We start from the raw sequence: 19,860 nt of genomic DNA, 5'->3' as shown, positions 1-19,860 counted from the left end.
TTCATCAGGGAAGCAATTACAGAAGCCAGACCTTCCACCTTCTGCATCCCACAATGACCCTGGGTCCATACTCCCAGAGGGATAAAGAATAGGAAAGCTATCAGGGGGAGGGGAGGGGATACAGAGTTCCGGTGGTGGGAATTGTGTGGAGTTGTACCCCTCTTGCCCCATGGTTTAGTCAAGGTTTCCTTTTTATAAATAAAAAATTAAATTTAAAAAAGTATAGTCTATAACCTAGGAGAGACTGCATTTTTTTTTCACTGCCAGGCCAGCTCAGTGGGGCACCTGCCAACTCCTCTGACACAGGCTCAGCTGGGGGTGGGGTGGGCAAGCAGGGTTCTGAGGCCAAGGCTCCTGTGGACAGCCAGTCATGGAGGACACTGACAAGCCTGCACACGGCCCCTGCTGAACGGAGCTTGCGCTCCCTCTGGGCAGAGGCTGAGGCATAGAAGTGACCACATGCTTCTCTTTCCATCAAGGGGAGGGAGAGCACCTGTGACTCAGGCCACACAGAGGGTGAGAGAGGTATGGGGAGGCCTGCAGCATGTGCTCACCTGCCTCGATGGTGTAGAGGAGCTCTGCGTTTTCCCCTCTGTCTTTGTCCAGGGCTGTCACCTGCAGCACAGCTGACCCCAGAGCGGCTGATTCAAACACGGATGCCTCGTACAGTGGGCTGGTGAAGACGGGGCTGTGGTCGTTGGCGTCTTCCACGTGTACCACAACACGGGCCAGGTTTCTTCGGTAAGGAAACTCCTGATCTCTGACCTTTAGGTAAAATGAGAAGGGGTGGGGTGGGGTGAGCCTCTGGGCCTGCAGAGAGCCCAGCTGGCTGTGCCCACGTGAGCAGCGACAGGGAGGGCTGGCCCTCAGGCTCGCAAGGGACTCTGAAACAGGGCCCTGTCTTCACTCTTGGCTAGTGCCAGGAGTCACAGCGCAGCGCCTGCCTGCCTGTCTCCACAGCCACCCTGGGGCGCTGAAGGAAGCTGTCTAAACAGGAAGCTAAGGGGCGGTGTGCTGGGCACTCACTCACTCACAAGGTACGTACTGTCTTCTTGTCTCTGCCAGCTCCTGGGCTGCACTCTGGCTCTGACCTGGAGAAGCTCCTAGCTGAGTGCAGTCTGGGTGCAGGACCCAGCGGAGTGCCCGGGGGGAGGAGTGGCAGGATGGCACTGGGCTCCTTGGAGGCTTGAGAAAGGCCTGCATCAAGCACCTCGCTGGAGCTGTGTGTGGAGAATCACTGGGGCAGGTCAGTCCCAGTCAGGCAGTTAAGGGTGCAGGGACTCAGTCTCTAGATGCTCAGACTCTAGAACAGTGCCTGGCACACAGGAGATGTGGCATGACTGAGTGAGGGTGGAAGGGTGGTCCTAACGTCTCTATTAACAACCCTTCCCCAGCCTCTGCTGGAGGCTGTGGCCCAGGACAGGGCCCTCCCTGTCCAGCACAGGAATGGTGTCTAGTCCTGGGAATGTCCCTTCAGCTGCTTGGAACTGGGAGTGCTCCCTGCACAACTCCCCATCGCCTGTCCCTGGCTACTAAGGGTGGGGCCAGCAGACAGTGGCTCTTGTGGGGGGAAGGACAAGATTCTAGGCCATAAATGAATGAATCTAGCATATTTTTATTAGTCATGTGGACACGGTCAATTCTATTTTAAAGTGAGACTGTGACTTCTCCATGGCTTGAAGGTGCTGTGACTCAAGTTTGGACCACACTGTGGGCCCAGTGACCCCCAGGAGCCCAAGGGGAGGCACAAGTGACATTCAGCTGTCACCTGTATGGGCTGAGGAAGTGACGCCTTGAGGACTTTGCCAGAGCCACATGGTGTAGCCTAGCACAACCAACAGTCATGGACTCACACTTGCTACTGGCCTCACCCCCACCCCCACCCCCCGCCTGGCCTTTTGCTGATTAACTGTGCTCAGCATCTTACATCACTCAGCTGACACTGAGTTTGGAGATAGGTGGTGTCTGTCTGACAGCAGAGGTTCCTCCCCGTGGGGGAAGGCCAGGCCAGGGCTCTGGTGGTCTGGGAGCTGCAGCAGGGTGCCTGCCGTGTGTCCTACCATGATGTTGAGGATGTGTTTGTCCTGGGCCTCATGGTCCAGCCTCTCGGCCATGTAGAGCAGGCCAGAGCTGGGGTCGATGCGGAACTTCCTCATGCTGGCCGAATCAATACTGCTGTGTACCGTGTAGCTTAGCTTGTGCTTCTCATCCCTGTCTATGGCTTCCATCTGCAAGATTTCAGTATCTGGAAGCACATCCTCTGATATGGTCACCTCGTAACTGGGCTGGGAGAATTCTGGCCCATTGTCATTATTGTCCAGCACTCTGATGAAGACCTGTGGGAAAAGACAGCCCGGCCCTGAGTGGAGGCCCAGCTCACTCTTCCTGATAGTGTCTCCCCTGCCCCCAGGCCTGGCACTCTCACCTGAGCTGCTCTCCTGTGGAGGGAGGCGTGCAAGCAACAGTCTGAAAAGGTTGACAGTGAACCAGGAGGTCACACCAGCAGGCCATCAAATGAGATGTGGCAACATGGTCACTCTTTTCAAAAATTCATTGATTTGATATAGAAAGAGAGAAATTGAGATGGAAGGGGGAGATACATAGAGAGAGGAGAAAGAGAGAGAGAGAGAGAGAGAGAGACTGAGACCTGTAGCACTGATTCTCTGTTTGTAAAGCTTTCTTCCTGCAGGTGGGGGCTTGAAACTGGGTCCATGTGCGTAGTAACATGTGCGCTCACCAGGCCCCCCAATACTCTCACTTTTAACTCAAGTGCTGACATGTCCCCCAGGTGTACCCTTTTGGGGATTATCTGATCTCCAGATAACCTCAGGGTGACCGGCTCTCATTGTGGTGGACATGTAGAACCCTGGCAGCGTGGAAAAGGCCATAGGCAGGAGGAGCAGGGAACAAGTGCCAATCACAACAGATCTCTGGCCAGATAAGTGTCCAGCAAAAACCCAACAGCTGGGGAGTCGGGCTGTAGCGCAGCGGGTTAAGCGCAGGTGGCGCAAAGCACAAGGACCCGCATAAGGATCCCGGTTCGAACCCCGGCTCCCCACCTGCAGGGGAGTCGCTTCACAGGCGGTGGAGCAGGTCTGCAGGTGTCTGTCTTTCTCTCCTCCTCTCTGTCTTCCCCTCCTCTCTCCATTTCTCTCTGTCCTATCCAACAACAACAACAACAATAACTACAACAATAAAACAACAAGGGCAACAAAAGGGAATAAATAAATAAAATAAATATTAAAAAAAAAAACCCAACAGCTAGAGTGGAAACTCCCAGGTACTTTTTTTTCTCCAAAATGTTTTGTTATGGAAACGTCCAGCCTGACAGGATAGTAAGGGCTTAGTGAACACTCGTGGATGACCACTCAGCTCTGGCTATAGTTTCACCTATTTGCCCACCCAGACCCACTGTCTTAGGTTAGCCCTCTTCTGCTTGCCACTGTTGGGAGGACATGATCTGGACTCCAGCGGGTGGGCGCCCAGAGCCACCCGCCGTGAGAGCTGTCTGACCTCAAGCGCTGAGAGCCAGCCCAGCCGCACACAGCCTACTCTGAGTCCCACCTTTTCTGATTTCTGCTTCTGTAAGTCTGTGTCCCAGAACCGGAAACACTGGGCTAAAGGATAAATGCTTCTGCTGCTTCTCAGGCACTGCTGTACACCCTCCCCCTGCAGCTGGGCAGATTGTACTCCCAAACCACACAGCATAAGGACGACTTCCCTGTGTGGTCAGTACTGGACTTTCCTGCCATCTGAGAGAGATCACACAGTTCCTCAGGTCGTTTTTCATTGGACTTTCTCTTCCTGTAAGTGAGGATGAGCATCTTTTTATACATTTAGGAGATGCATCATTTCTTTTTCTGTTAAAACTGTGTCAGCTCTTTCTTTTGTGGGCTAGATATATTTTCCTTGTTTAATTTTGGAAACACATGAGGCAAAATTGCAAGTACTTCCCATCTTGTCATTTGCCTTTTGTCTTTTTTTTTTTTTTTTTTTTTTGCCCAAGGTAACTATGCTGTGCATGTAACGGAACACATCTGTCTTTTCCTATTGTTTCCGGGTATGCAGTCAGAGGTTCCGATATTTTGTTTACATCCAACCCAGAGGCGAACACAGTCATTTTGGAGAATATTGTCCACAACCCTCCTTTGCTTACATTTGCAGCTCTAGGCCACTGGAACGTCTCTGAGTCTATTCTGTGAGGATTTGAGACAGGTTTTCCCCACATGGCTCTTTCTCTCAACAACACTTTTGGAGGACTAGCTGGAGAAGGTACTTTTATTGTATATTAAATTTACAGATGAATGTAGTATATTTACAGATTATTTTTTTATTTATTCCACCAGCTCCTATGTATTTTTATATATCAGCAGCAATTATTTTAATTACTGGGGCCTTCTAGTGTTTTATTTTTTTATTTGTATTTATAAAATGGAAACACTGACAAGACCACAGGGTACGAGGGGTACAACTCCACACAATTCCCACCACCAGTCTCCGTATCTCATCTCCTCCCCTGATAGCTTTCCTGTTCTTTATCCCTCTGGGAGTGTGAAACCAGAGTCATTATGGAGAGCAGAAGGTGGAAGGTCTGGCTTCTGGAATTGCCTCCCCACTGAATATATATATTCTTTTTTTAAAAATTTTATTTATTTTATTTATTTATTCCCTTTTGTTGCCCTTTTTTTTTTAAATATTTATTTTATTTATTTATTCCCTTTTTGTTGCCCTTGTTGTTTTATTGTTGTAGTTATTATTGTTGTTGTCGTCGTTGTTGGATAGGACAGAGAGAAACGGAGAGAGGAGGGGAAGACAGAGAGGGGGAGAGAAAGATAGACACCTGCAGACCTGCTTCACCACCTGTGAAGCGACTCCCGTGCAGGTGGGGAGCCGGGCGTTCGAACCGGGATCCTTATGCCGGTCCTTGTGCTTTGCGCCACCTGCGCTTAACCCGCTGCGCTACAGCCCGACTCCCTGCCCTTGTTGTTTTTTTATTGTTGTAGTTATTATTGTTGTTGTTGTTGTTGGATAGGACAGAGAGAAATGGAGAGAGGAGGGGAAGACAGAGAGGAGAAGAGAAAGATAGACACCTGCAGACCTGCTCCACCGCCTGTGAAGCGACTCCCCTGCAGGTGGGGAGCCGGGGGTTCGAACCAGGATCCTTATGCCGGTCCTTGTGCTTTGCGCCACCTGCGTTTAACCCGCTGCGCTACAGCCCGACTCCCCCCCCCTTTTTTTTTTGAAAAGCCGTGGCCTCTTGTTCTTTCTCAGGGATCCCTGATGACTCTTGCTTGCTGCTCCTCTGAGTGTATTTGAGAATCAACTTGGAAGCCCTGGACGGGAACACATTCAGCGGATTGTAGTAGCAACAGTGCACAAAGCACAGGCTGACCAGATGCGCCTTCTGATGCAGGTGGCCTTGTCTCCCAGCAGAGTTCATCTTTCATTTGTCCCAAGCTGCAGTTTTTTTTCTTTCAGAGATGTTTTCATTTTTCACAGGTAGGTTTTAAAAAATATCTTTTAAAGTGTTCATGTAGTTTATTGCATCAAAGTAAAAGACTCTGGAGGGAGGGGGCAGAAGAGCATTGAAGACCCAGTGCAGTTGACAGAGAAGGACCCAAGTTGGTGGTGGAAGTGGGCTGTAGGAGCCTGCTACTGGGAGAAGAGAAACTTTTATTTTATTTTAATTTCTTTATTGGGGAATTAATGTTTTACATTTGACAGTAAATATAATAGTTTGTACATGCATAACATTTCTGAGTTTTCCATATAACAATACAACCACTAGGTCCTCTGTCATCCTTTTTGGACCTGTATTCTCCCCACCCACCCCAGAGTCTTTTACTTTGGTGCGATACACCAATTCCAGTTCAGGTTCTACTTGTGTTTTCTCTTTGCCTTCCTCTTTACTGTTCTGTAAACAGGAACTGCTTTGTCCTATTCAGTTGCAGTGACTTACAGCAGAGTGTTAAACAGAAATAGTGGGAGGTGCTGGGCTTGGTCTGGCCTGGCAAGAAAGCCCTCGCCAGTCTCCTTAGATCAGTAGAGGCATCGGGCTGCACTCCAGAAGATCACTTGAGAATGTATGTGGTGAGACCTGGTTACCGTCACAGTCGAGGGCACCATTATTCTGCTGCCTTGTGCTTTGAGGCTGGAACCGGCAGGGCACCACTCTGCCCAGGCTTAAGGCAGAGAAAGGCTGACAGTGTGCTCTCAGTGCCTGAGCCACTGTTTCTCTCTCCACTCTATTTGGAGAGTTCCACTTCATTCTTTGAACATCTGTGCTCTCTTTAAAAAGTTTGACTTAACTTAGTCAAGATGCTAAAATATTTGTGTTCACAGAAGAAGTTATATTCACAAGATAAAAACATCTTTCTGACTAGCAAACTTGGCCTGACCTTCAGGAGTTTTAAAGTTGATGTGCTCTTGAAAAGCTGGCCTCTTCCTGCTTGCTTTGTCCTGGACCTAATCTACAGTCAGAACCAGTGTTTCTCTGTGAAAGACTTCCACCTCCTCATTGGCCTTTTATTTCCCACAGTTGGGGCTATTTGTGAGCCCCTGAACCAACAAACAGAGCAAAGTAACTCTCAAAGGTGCTGTGTTCCAAATGGTAATTGCAGGCTTGGAGAAGGACAAAGGAACCAGAGCTGGGCGGGGGACCTGGGAGTCTCCCCGAGTGGTTGCAGTACTGCCCACCACAAATACTCCAGGCCTGAACGCTGGGCTGGGCTGGGGCTGGGCAGATGCCAAGTCCTGCTCTCCAAAGGCTTGCGGCATGGAGTGTCCCTGAACGGCTTATAAAGGGCCCTGTCTTCATGAGAGCCAGTAAAGACCCGAGCCAGACATTTGCTTCTGCGTCTGCTGGCATTTACAAAGCCTATGTGGCATGCTTGACACCATGACTGTGAGGTGGTACCCCTGGGATTCTCCTCAAGTCCTCAGGCCAGTTTCTGAAGTTCTGAAGCACAGCAGGCTTTCCATGATCATGTTTCACAGTTTGTGAGCCAGTGTCCTGTTTGCTTCTTACACTGTTGTTTCTGGCTTACCAGTGGAGAAAACAAGAAGCACAGATATGTGCCCACAGGCACCAAAGCAGGGCCAGACATCAACTGAGAGCTCCCGTGAAGAACACAACCTCGTCCACAGCAGGGAGCACCTGGGGTCTCTGTGAGTACACCCCACCCCAGGACATCATGTATGCAGAGATGTGGTGGAAGCTCTTCACAGCCCTGCACTGTTCCTGGAACACAGACAGCCCCCACAGGCACTGGCTAACAGGGAGCTGTTGTGGGCTTCCTGGAGGGGTGGTGGCTGCTGTGCACAGGTCAACACACTTGGGGAAGCCTGCTCTGCCACTTAGAGTCCTCCCGGTCCTGTCTGCACTGAGCCACCACCTCACACCTTCCACTCCACGGCCGGTCACGCAGTGTCCAGAGTGCTCTCCACTAAGGGAGGTCCACAGTGCTGGGCCCTCTGTCAGCCATGTCTTAGACCCCAGGTGCTTCACAGCAGCCTGGATGGTCAGTGACCATGGGGCACCCTGGCTCCCTCTGGGCTCCTGGGGACACCTGAATGCTGTGGCTCCCCCAGCACCTCTGCGCAGTGCCAGTGCCCCCAGGGGACCAACGTGGGGACAGGGAGCAGAGGAGCTAAGGGAACAGATGGGCGTTGAGCTGGGGTGGGGACAGTCGGATCTGCCTCAGAGCCAGCACTGTGGATGTCTGATAATCGCACATAGCACCATCGTGAGCATCAAAAAGGCAACCACCATTCATGCAGAGGTGGTCCATCCTGCCACCAGACTTCTGTCTGTACTGACACACTCCTTCCTGCACTTTGGGCACCTGGGGCTGTGGGTCTTGAAGCCAACAGAGCCTTCCTCTGTGCCTGATCAATCCAGGGGCTCCCAGGAAGTGAAGGGTGCTCACTCATCAGAAGTGCTGCTGCTCTGAGGCAGGAGATTCCCATGCGTGCTGAGAACAGACAGGCTGCAGATGAGGAAGGGCTTGCGTGGAGACACAGATCCTGGAGTTCTGTTTCATCTGACTCCCTGGAAGTGAATTATCCCACTGGTCATGGCTGACTCATGTCATGTGACACAATGCGTAAGGAGTCCAACTGGACAAAGCAGAGAGGAGTCCCAAGGAGACACCGGGCAGGTGTTTAGTCCTGAAGGACGTTTACTTATTTCTGTGCTGATGGCTCGAATCAAGTTGCCAGAGCCATGCTCTGGAGTGGTCTTTAGTGGTTTCCAAACAACCCTGAGCATCTATTTCCTCCCCAGACGTCCTTCTGTAGAAAGGCTGTAACACGGAGTGGTGCCCATCCTGCTCCTGGAGGGCAATGTGAGTGTGTGGCTGGAACAACGCTGGCCCAGCCCACACAGGCTCAGCACTCAGAGCCTGCTCCTCCCGCTCCTGGCCCTGGAGGGGTTGGAACTCCCTCGCTGGCTTTGCCAGCAAACCCCACTCCTGTAACTCCTGAGTGGCTTTGCAGGCAAGTCTGAGTGTACACTGGTCTGAGGCAGCTTCACCAGGGCTGGACCTGAATGATGTCTCCATTCAGTCTCACAGTATATGCTTCCACTTTGATGTCTGTAAGGTTTAGCATGGAGTGCAGAGCTGCACACATGCACCCAAGAGTCATTTACGAAAAACTGCTGGAGAGTGACTCCTGGTCTGGTCATGATGAAATCCTGAGTCTCCCTGGTCATGCCTGGGCTATATGGGTAAACTTTTGGAGATGGGGCAGAGGCCTGCTGCAGATGAAACATCCAGCATCCACTCACTCAAGGATACTTAACAGAGGACACACCTGAGCTAGGAGCAGAACCACCCTGGTGTCTCCTGGGGGTGGGGGAGGACTATAGCATGGTATGGGGCAGTGCTCTTCCATGACTGGCTTGGGTCTCTGAGGCTAAAGAATAAAGCATCTACCACAATCTGTTTTTTTTTTCTTTTCTTTTCTTTTTTTAACAGAGCACCGATCAGCCCTAGCTTATGGTGGTGCAGGGGGATTGAATCTGGGACTCAGGCACGAGAGTCTGCTTGTATAAACATTATGCTATCTACCCTCACCCCCACATTCTGGGCACATGGAATGACCCTAATTCTGCTATTTTAAATCCCTGGTGCAAAGTATGGAATTGAGTATATTTCCTTGTTTTATTTATATTGTCTCCAATATGTATTTCCAGCGTTGCTAGGAAGCTAAGGGCTGGTGTGCCAAGACATGGCTGAGGTCCGCAGGTCACCCTCCAAGACATGAGGAGGAGCTAGAATCCTCATACACTTTCACACCCCAACAGGGACAAGACAGAGATGTGCTATAAGGAACCTCAGAGCCCACCAACCATGAGTCCAAAAAGCATCAAAGGACAGAATCTCACCACACTGTAGAGCAGTTTCAGACTGAGACAGCTGGCTCAATGAGCACATGAAGTAGCTGCACTGGCCCCCACGGGAAACGACATAATGTTCTAGGTAAGACAGCCCCGGCTTAGGCTGGCTGGCAATGCTCCCCACCAACTACCTAAAAACACCACGTGGAGAAGTGTCCTAAGGACACACCGGGGCTCAGAAGGAAAGGCACCTTCTTCTGGTGTCCTGGGTGCAGGGGAGGGAAGTGGGGAAGGAGACAGAGAGAGCTCTAGGACAGGCCTGGTGACAACATTCAGCCACTACTGGGCTGGGCCCTGGCGCTAAAGAATAAAGCACAGGCATCTCATATACAGGGTGAGTGCCCCTCAGGGAGGCCCATCACTATGCCAGCCTCTCACAAACTATCTTTTGTCAGGGTCTCCCTTTCTTATACATGAGTTAGCAGAGGCCAGACTTGTCCTCACCCCAACTGCCTGTATAAAACCCGTGAACTCTCTGGAGGGGCACAGGCTTTTGTGGCTTCAATCCCCTGCCCCACTTCCACTGCCAGGGGACTTTACCATGGGTCAGGACTCCACAGGCAGGGAGGCTGGGTGGGGGCAGGAGCCAGGACACCTGTCTGCTTCTGCCCTTCCTTAAGGCCTCATGACCTTGGCACAGAACTCAGCTTGTCCTAGTTTGTAAATGAGTCTCGGTCGCAATGATTTTCTAATTAACTTCCCGTGACTTAAAAGAGGATGTAAAGGATGCCACAGTGCATTCATTTAGACAATAAACATGTTCATTTCTTTGTAGGTATGAGAAAAGCTGACTTGTCACAGAGACAAAGCTATAAATGACTGGAAGCAAGTGTACTTCACTCCATGCAGGAACTACCACAGTTTCCTGACAGAGGCAGCTAAGTTGTTTTTTTTTAAATATTTTATTTATTTATTCCCTTTTGTTGCCCTTGTTTTTTTTTATTGTTGTTGTAGTTATTATTGTTGTTGTTATTGATGTCTTCGTTGTTGGATAGGACCGAGAGAAATGGAGAAAGGAGGGGAAGACAGAGGGTTAGAGAAAGACAGACACCTGCAGACCTGCTTCACCGCCTGGGAAGCAATTCCCTTGCAGGTGGGGAGCCGGGGGCTCAAACAGGGATCCTTGCCGGTCCTTATGCTTCGTGCCACGTGCGCTTAACCTGCTGCGCTACTGCCCGACAACCCCCTTTTTTAAAAAATATTTTATTTATTTAGAGGCAGCTAAGTTTTACAGTACAGCTGGTAAAACCCCTTTCTAGACTGTTCTTTCTCCCCAACAACCATTTTCTGCAAGTGTAAGATGTTCCCATAAAAGCTGACTCGGATACGTCTCCTAACTGTGTGAAGTCTGACTCTAGCAGGCCTCCCGAGGGGTTTGATATCTTACCTGGGTAGCAGCAATATTTGTCCCATCGGTGACTTCCACAGTCATGTTGTAGATGGACCTCTGCTCTGCATCCAAAGGCTTGGCGATGACAATGGTCCCAACACCCTTCTCTGCGTCAAAAGAGCTGTCAAAATTCCCCCCTGATAGTTTCACAAAAACAACATGTTAGCACATGGCAAGGTCACAGGTGAACTGAACACACAGACTAAAGGAGCCCTCTCCCACACAAGTGCTTTGTCAGGCATCCCAGTGACTCAGCTTCATATACCTTAAATGGGCCTGTGTATTTCCAACTTAATCCATACTTCAAAATTCAGCCTCTATAGTGCATCACAAATGGCACAGAAAGGATGTATTAAAGAGAAACCGCAGCACAGGGTTGGAGTGAAGCTTCAACTCTGCATAAAATGTGGAGAATCTAAAGACCCTTCAACCCTTGTGGCTTTTGTTCTAGGAATTTGAGGCTCCTTGGCTTTTCCAAAGGATCTGAGTCTAAGTAAAAAATAGCCCAATTATTGTCAACAGGAAGGAGCAGACACCCTTAGATCTATCTCAGGATTGATGGCAAACGTTTGGTCACAGAGTTCAGATTCCCTCACTTAAATGTCAGAGATAAAATCAGAAAGACTAGAAAACAATTGCAAAAGACTTGAGCCTCACAATGAAACTTCTCTGTCTCCACACTGGGGTGTGTGCAAATGTGCCTGTGGGCCTCTGGACGGTGTGCACTACTGTCCTGCTCCAGATGCAAAGTGGACAGGAGGGCTACACAATGAAGCCTACATGGCTGCAGAGGGAGACAGCTTCCATGACACCAACTTATCAGCGACTATGAAGATCTGAGGACCTCACTTCCACCCAGACCACACATAATCTCATCTGAACAATGTACTCAACTGTCCCCGAATAGAATTTTATGGAGGACCGAAGAGGACGGCATAAATGCTGAAATGATTTTTAACTAAGTGTCCGTATATGTTCATGGGTTCTATTTACTGAGCCTGAAATATCAAGATGCTAATTAATTCTATTCTTGGACAGTCATTTGATTTAACTGCAACATGTAGAGTAATGTATTTATAGAATTTCATAATTCTGTAAATGCCTTCCCTGACGTTCATCATTTTTTACATTTCATTTTCTGATCAATGAGTGGCACTGTGTGCAACGTCTTTAAACTAGAATTACAAATGGGCACATGAGTTAAGAGAAAGAAGAATTTTATTGGGATTCATAGAATCTGAGGCATAAGGACTCACACTAAAAAAATCTGGCTCACTTAAAGAAAACTCTAGTCATATATACTTCCAATACTCATTCTTGCAGCTGTCATGTACTCTTACGATGATTCAATTGCTAAAGAGAAGTAACTGCCCTTCGCATTTAATGAAAGCTTTGGCGATATTGGGGTGCCTGAGACTTGCTGGGAGATGACATATTCTTCAAAATTTTCATCTAAAAAGCAACAATCTTCCAATTAATACCTGAAGTTGGTTTGCTGAGGAACACTAAAAGTTAACTCCCAAGCAAATCTTTGTAGGGGCAGGAGGAGGGGAGGGTGCAGGTGTGAGAGGGCAGCCAGGCAGGCCCCAGGCCTCCTGGAGAGGATCCCCTGTTGCTAACCACAGGGACTGAGACTGGGAGCTGATTCAAGTGTCTGAATCAGCTGCTATCAAGTGGTATGTTCTGACAAGACTTGGCTGTGGGCTCTTCCAGGAAAGGGAAGATGATGAGACCCAGGTTCCCAAGTCATTCTGGTAGGTGTTAACTATTTCAGACCTGAATTTGCCTTTAGGATGGATCCCCAAACAAGAAGTTTACTTGCTTAAATCTGAGGACCACAATTCTGGGGAGCAGGGTCAGGGTGAGAAGAGAGAAAATTTTCAATACAAGTCATCTTGGAAGGTGAAGGCATGCGGGTTGTAAGATTTGGTTGATCTCAATGCAAAGAGGAACAAAGCTGCCTTTACAGGCCGTGCAGGGGAGTCCTGGAGGGCAGTCCGGGACACCCAGTGCGGGCGCTGGGGCACACTCTGTACTCGAGGTCTGTCTGCCCTGTGCACATGTGCTTTCTGACTGGCTGTTTTTCACATCAGATGTCATGCTGGTGACTGTGGTGGCTGTGGCTCAGGCCTCTCCTGTGTGTCTCCCCCACACTGTCTACACTCTAGGGGGGTAGGCCCCCTGATGGAGGCAGCCTGTGGTGTGGGGGTGGAGCCAGGGCGGGGCTCAGCCTCAGGGACCTGCTCCAGGGCATCTGCTGCTGGGCAAGTGTGGATTCCTTCACGTGCAGCAAGCCACTGCACAGCTTCCCCGAGCTTCCACATGACTCTCTGACAAGGGACAGAAACTCTGGACCAGCAGTTCAGCATCAACCTTCACATGATGTAGTAACCTGCCACTTAGGCATCCCATCTCATAAATGACTCCACACTCCCCCCCCCCCAGGACTCATTGTGCAGGCTGCTTTAACCTCAAAGGTGGCTTCCTTTCATAGGAAACCATGCCCAATTCATGGGGAGTGAGGCTGTCAAATGGAAGGAGTCCACTTCACTGGCAGCATTCTGTTTAAAACAGATGTGCTTCCTCAGAGCCAGTAACACGACGTGCAAAGCCAGGGGCAGCAGTGCTGGCCACAGGGGAGCTGGGCAAGTCACATAGGACTGGACAAGCAGGGCTGAGAGGGGTGAGTGCAGACATGGAGAAAGCAGGCCATCAGCAGGCCACAGCACAGCCCACTCACATCGGGATAATGTCTCGGGCCATTGCCAGTCAAGACGCGTGGAAAAGAGCCAACAGAGAGCAGGGAGGCGTGCTGGGCTTCACAGGACACTACAGCTCAACACAGCCAGCTGGGATGCCCTACAGACCTCTGAGGGAGGGACAAGACGGGACACTGAGCTGGCAGCTAGGGGGCTGGGGGGCTGGGCTGCTTTTCTGGAAGGAGAGGGATAGCTGACCACCTCTCTGGAGGAGACCCAGAAGGGCAGGCTACACCATCTCCCCTCAGAGAAGCTTTAGGGCCCCTCCCTGCACAGGGCTCCTCTGTATCACTGTAAAAACACCACTGAGTCTAGGATCCCTGGGCGATACTGTGTGAGGAGCTTCTAGGCACAAACTGCTGAGTCCCAGTGGCTTCCCAGAGCCACTCACAAGCTGCCCACTCACTTCAGCGGAACACCTGACTTACACTGCTGCACTTTGGTCATGAATCAGTTTCCCTTGGAAGAAGGCAAGCAGGATAGGGCTGGTGGGCTTTTACTGAGGCCTGGAGACACCCTGAGCCAGGAGACAGTGGGGAGGAAGGATGGCCCTTCTAGAATTTCGCTTAGAATGCAGAGCCCTGGAACCCTGGCCTTTTTTGTTTCCTAAAACCTCTTCAGAGGTGCAGTCTGGCTTCACTGCTGCTGTGGGGAAGCCTGTCTGGGGCTGTCTGGGGTCACTTAGGGCAGGAGAGGAGGGTGGGCTGTGCACAGTGTTGGCAGGTGTGGAGACGCTGCTCAGTGGTCTCTCTCGGGAGGCTCAGAGTGCGTCTGAGGTGAAGAGATGCACTTGGCAGGGTAGACTGAGGTGGAAGAGAGAATGTCCAGGCAAAGAAAGCATTAACTAAGCAAACTATAGGAAGAAGAGAAGCCCTAGATAACAGGGGGCCTTGAGAAGGGCAAACCTCCCTCCCCCAATGGTGTATCTTAGCTGAGGCTAAACATTCCCAGACACAGCTATGTAGGAAAAGATAAATAAGTAACCATAACAGTTACTAAGGCAACCAGACCCTGAACAGTGGGTCCAAGTCCTACCCCTTAACCTTGCAGCCTCGGCTCTGCGATAAGCTTCCTGCTCTTGGCCTGCAGCCCCTAGAGAAGCCGGACCGTCCCTTTGCTCAGGGCCCAGAATTCTCTAAGAGCATGCGCTCTTTCTATGGCCCATTAGCATCAATAAAGATCTTCCCTGTTGACTTCATCGGCTGGCTCTGATTATTGAACCCGCAATAAGATCAGAGATGGCCACGCAGTGTTAGGATGGAGCTGCCACCCAAGCTGCCAGAGGGCTGGGCCTGCCCACCTGCTCCAACCCTGAGCCCTAGAGGGGGCTGCACTCCCAGCTGAGGGTCAGGAGGACTGTGTGATCTCTGGGCAGAAGTGGCCAGGGGCCCTGAGTGTGGGCATTCGTGACAAGCCCAGGTCACAGCGGCCATCTGAGCCTGCAACACAGAAAGGAGGCCCTTCTTGAAGGGGCACCCTCAGGCAGTATCAGAGGAGTACAGGAGAGCAGCCTTGTCCTCTGTGTTCAAGCTAAGGTAAGTGGAGGAATCTTGGGTCTGTGCTGTCTACAGCAAAGCTGCTCAACAGCTCTGCTCTATGTCCAGAGAGAGGCTAGGAGATTGGCTCACCATGCCCATCAAATGAGCAAAGTGGATTGCTGGTGTGTGCCACTCTTAGTGACAAGTGGGGTTCTGCCTCCGGAAGAGGCCAGTGACATGACGAGGCGCAAGGCGTGGTCTCTGTGGGGGCACAAGAACGTGGCCGGAGGATCTTGTGCAGGGGTCAGGCTGGTTTGCTCCCTGCTCAGTTTCTGTGCACTCATCAGATCGGGGCCACCTGGGCCACGCAAAGGAGAGAGCACAGCTTAGTGGGAGCAAGGACACCACCTCTGTGTGCAGGGACTACCCTCCCATGAGCGGGGGCAGTGGGTCTTTTGCGTGGAGCCCTTGTAGAGTCCTGAGGAGAGGGCTTCCCTAGGTGGGGTCAGTCCCTCACTTCAGGGATGTGACACTGTCTGCTGTCACCAAGCCTCTCCTCTGTGTGGGCTGGGCCAGGGCAGATGTGGAGGTGAGGCGGAAGGGAACACAGGAGGCAGTTTGGATGGCTGAGATAAATAAGCTAGACGTCTTGAAAGTGAGAATTAGACATCTGAATATGATAATGAAGACAACAGTTTTTCAGAGAAGAGCAAAGATGTCATCAAATTGAAAAGAAATGGCTGTTAGACGGAAAGAACTTTTGGTGGATGTGAGAGCGTGCTGGTGGGGAAGCGACCAGCACTTGTGGTAGATATTTCCTGTCTGGGTGAAAGTAGCCGGTACTTCAGAATGTGTCTGGCAGATGTGGGGACAGAACTGAGATCAAGTTCTGCTTGGGCACGCGGCCCAGCACGTGATTGTGGGAAGAGCTCGATGTCAGCAGATGGATAGTGAGTTCTGTGATGTAGGATCACAGACTGGGCAGGCTCTCATGGAGGTTGCAGGTGGGTCAGAGCTGGCAAACTTCCACAAGGGTCCAGGGTTAGAAATGCACACAGGAAGACCGGAGAGCGGTGCTGGGTGGCAGTGGCCTCTGGGCGGCAGTGGCCTCTGGACGGAAATGGCCCACAGGAGCTGCTCTGGGAGAACCTTTGTGCAGCAGACAGCGGAGCAGAGAACTGGACCCACAGAGCCTGAGCTGCCTCTCTTGGACCAGAAGAGGCTCCCTCTAAAGGTGTGGTGTGGGGATGAGACGAGTCAAAACTTGGAAGAGAGGGAAGCACTCCTGAGACAGCATGCTTCATGCTCACTCAGGGAAGCAGACACCTCACGGTCTCAAAAGAAAGATGAATGTGTTAGAGACTGGCCCTTCCCCACTGGGGAGTTTAGATGAGCCTCTACCAGAGAAGGCTCACTGGAGGTTACTGCATTAAATAGATGTAGGCTACTGCTCCTAGGGGAGCAGGGCATCCCTGTATCCTACCCAGGCAGTGACACAGGAAATGGCTCCTCAGGGAAGTCAGCCTGCTCAGCCAGGCTGGGCAGCTCCTTCCCACCCCAGCGCCAGCACTGCTTTGTGGAAGGCACTGGCCCTGCTCTGCCCTGTCCTCCGGCAGCCTGCGGTGCCTGCTTGAATTCTTTCAAGGGACTGAGAGGTTGGCTCCCTGGCTCTGCACTGCCAGCTCCTGGCTGCTCCCTCCACTGGGCATGCCCTTCCCAGGGAGGAAGGCCTCCCGGGCTTGTCTGTGGGGCCTGCTGGCCTGTGAGTGCAAAACTGAGGGACTGGGGCATGTCTTGTGCTTTTTTTTTTTCCCCATTGGAAAAGGCCCATTTAAATAAAATAACCTATGAAAAGATAAAAACAAAACAACAAAAAGACCACATACCTCAAAAGCAAAGAAAAAAAATCAAAACCAATCCCCTTCCCTTTCCAGTTCCCATCCACCCCAAACAAGGGCTCTGAAGGCAACTGCTGTAGAGGCAGAGGCATGCACAGAATCTGGGCTGCACTTCAGCCTGTCACAGCAGTTATGAAAGACGGAATTTAATTTGCTTAGAAAAACCGTCAACGGCAGATTGGATAGCTGTATTTTAGCAAATGTGTTTGCACTGAGGGTACCTTCTGTTGAACAGTTCTGCCCACAAGCTGTCTGTAGAATATAGAACATCTCTCGAGCATGCTTGCCGCCTTGAAGCAGGGCAGTCGGAAGCAGAAAAAAAAAAGAACAGAATGCAGAAAAAAGGTAAAGTAAGAGAGAAATGAAGGATAGCAAGTCTAGTACCATCAATACATTTAGACATATTAGCCAAATGTGACAACAGAATTTAAATGACACACAGAGACACTCAGAGTGCAATAAAAACGTGCCGTGGAGACCTGGCCAGACAACACTCTGTGCAGCTTAGCTGCAGAGCGACCCCAGCGCAGGCCCACACTCCTTTACTGGCTCCTGTGTCAGCAGCACTCATCGTCACCATTAGGTTTGTTCTGCTCACGCTGCACACAACCCACCCTTACCGGGCTTATTCCACACTCGGGGCCTGAGCTTACCAACGATGTCAAACCACAGGGGCGTGCTGGCTGGCTGCACGGACACCACACCCACAATCTCGGTGACTTTGTCACTTTCCATGACGGTGAAGTTATAAAAAGGCTCGTCAAATGTCAGTGGGACAGGTGAGGGGGTCGGCTTCTTGATCCACTCGATGTGGAGGCGGGCCGTGGAGGACTTCTGTGGGCGTCCGTTGTCCACTGCCTTGATCTACTCACAAGAGAACAGGAAGAGTCAGGGGCTTGCTCCCCCGCCCCCCCCCCCCCGTGGGCTCCCAAAAGACACCCCTGATGATCTGAACCACCACCACCTTACACAGGGTGGACCTTGTTTTCTCCATCCACAGTAGGGGACTAAGCAGGAAAGGAAGCCATCGCACTGAGAATCTAGGCCTTCAGACCAGACTCTGGAGTAATAACAGGGGGGCCGCCTGGCAGGTAAGACGGGGGGCAGAGGACAGCGACACATTGGCCCCTGGAGTTTGCCTGCTGTGGGGACCAGGGTCCCTTTCTGCCCCAGGGGTGCGTACCGAGCACTACGGTGGGAGGGCAGACTGTCACTTTAGAGACAGCTCTTCTTTTTTATTTTTGTATTATCTTTATTTATTTATTGGATAGAGCCAGAAACTGAGAGGAAGGGGGAAATAAAGAGAGAGAAAGAGAGGCACCTGCAACACCACTTCATCATTGGCAAAGCTTTCCCCCCACAGGTGGGGGCTGGGGGCTTGAACCCAGGTCCCCTGCACATTATAACATGTACGCTCGACCAGGTGTGCCACCACCCAGCCCCTGACATGGCGTAGGACTCACGGCTGTTTTCTATTTCACCACAAGAATAACCAAAGTTATTGCTTTCAGTTCTCACAATACACAGAGCTGTGATATACCCCATGGCTCTCACCAATGGCAGAGTGCGCTGCCTCTGGGAAGACGTGGTGGGGGTGCGTGGTGCGGGATGTCCCTGCTGCGGCCCAGAGCCCCTTTGAAAGTCAGGGGAGAGCTGTGGGCTGGGCAGATGACAGAGGCTGTACGCTGGGGTGGGGCCCCCAGAAGGCATGGCCACAGGGTGGGGGCTGGGACTCCAGTAGTATGTGGGCCTGCATTTTGGCCCCAGGAGCCCATGCTCAGGGGGACGAGTGTGAGTGAAGAAAGACCCCTCCCACACGGTGGCTGGGGGCTCTCTCACCGTAAGGATGTCATAGCTGCCTGCGCTGAACTGCTTTCTGGAGGACACCATGCCGGTTTTCGGGTCGATGAAAAAACGGCCGTCCTCGTTCCCGTCCGCGATGCTGTAGGCGATCTCTGCGTTGGGGCCCTCGTCTCTGTCCCAGGCAAAGGCCCTGTAAATGGGCTCACCCCTCTTCTTCCTGTCCCGCTCAGGCAGCCTGATCTGGTACACCTTCTCTGGGAACTCTGGCTTGTTGTCGTTCTCATCCAGGACCTGAACCAACACCCAAACGGTTGACTGCTTTGGAGAGGGACCGCCATCTGCTACGGTGACCTGAGTGTTGAGAGAAGCAACTTGCATCAGAACCGAGAGACACTTCTCTCATGCCCTGTCAGCATGACAGGCCCCTGGCGCTGTGGGTATCTCAGCTTTCCCCAGTCTCGGGGATTCCCCACCACTTGCCCTGAACAGCAGAGTTTGCCAGGCACCCGGCCATGCGTGGCATCACTGCTGAGGGAGGGCCCAGAGGACCAGCTGCAGCGTGACCTGACACCTGCAGGTGGCGCTGCAAGGTGAGCCTTAGACAGCTGGGCTAGCCCTCCTCCTGCCTAGAGCTGCTGCACACACAGCATCCTCTTCTTTGTGCACACATGGGGCAGGCAGGAGGCCTAGCCCACTTGCCTAACAGTACAAGCACACTACCCTCTCCTGGGAGCTGGGCCTCATGTCCTACAAGAGCGTGCTGGGACAGGTGAGAGAGGTCACTGGGTGCAGGGACGCACTCTGGGCAGGGGCAGACACTGCGGCTGCTGACCCTGACCTCCAGAGAGGATATCTGACTACACCCACTAGAGTCTTACAAGACCTGCTATGGACAGCATGGTTCCCGCCCCTCACAGATGCCTGTGCGGATCATGCCTGGTCACCGCTCACATAGGCACCCATGCAGACACACGTGGCCTGGTTATTTTCTTACCCTGTCCGTGGTCATCCTCAACACTGCTGGGCTGGGGGCAGCCAGCCCCACACTTAGCACTCTGAGAACCCCAGATGGACTTGACAAATAACCTGCGTTGGACCAGAAGCCTCACAGATCACCGTGCATTAACACACA

At 51.6% G+C, this 19,860-nt stretch overlaps 1 protein-coding gene across 4 annotated transcripts in view; it reads right to left on the bottom strand.

The window, feature by feature from the left end:
• FAT3 (FAT atypical cadherin 3) overlaps positions 1–19,860 on the bottom strand; it is a 362,716-nt gene that overhangs the window by 68,956 nt on the left and 273,900 nt on the right. For 2 of the 4 annotated variants that reach the window (XM_060179643.1, XM_060179646.1), the window contains exons 5-10: positions 18,765–19,079; positions 17,579–17,789; positions 17,147–17,215; positions 10,788–10,927; positions 2,061–2,336; positions 555–765 (exon numbers count right to left, since the gene is read on the bottom strand). In XM_060179643.1, the coding sequence (XP_060035626.1) occupies positions 555–765; positions 2,061–2,336; positions 10,788–10,927; positions 17,147–17,215; positions 17,579–17,789; positions 18,765–19,079 (1,222 nt within the window). The remainder of the gene's footprint in view (positions 1–554; positions 766–2,060; positions 2,337–10,787; positions 10,928–17,146; positions 17,216–17,578; positions 17,790–18,764; positions 19,080–19,860) is intronic. The other 2 variants (XM_060179644.1, XM_060179645.1) reach the window with 1 other exon arrangement.

The sequence above is a fragment of the Erinaceus europaeus genome, chromosome 20 (assembly GCF_950295315.1).
Source record: "Erinaceus europaeus chromosome 20, mEriEur2.1, whole genome shotgun sequence".
NCBI classification, from domain to species: Eukaryota; Metazoa; Chordata; class Mammalia; order Eulipotyphla; family Erinaceidae; genus Erinaceus; species Erinaceus europaeus.
Note: the sequence above shows the minus strand (reverse complement) of the source record. Positions and strands in the feature narration are given on the sequence as shown.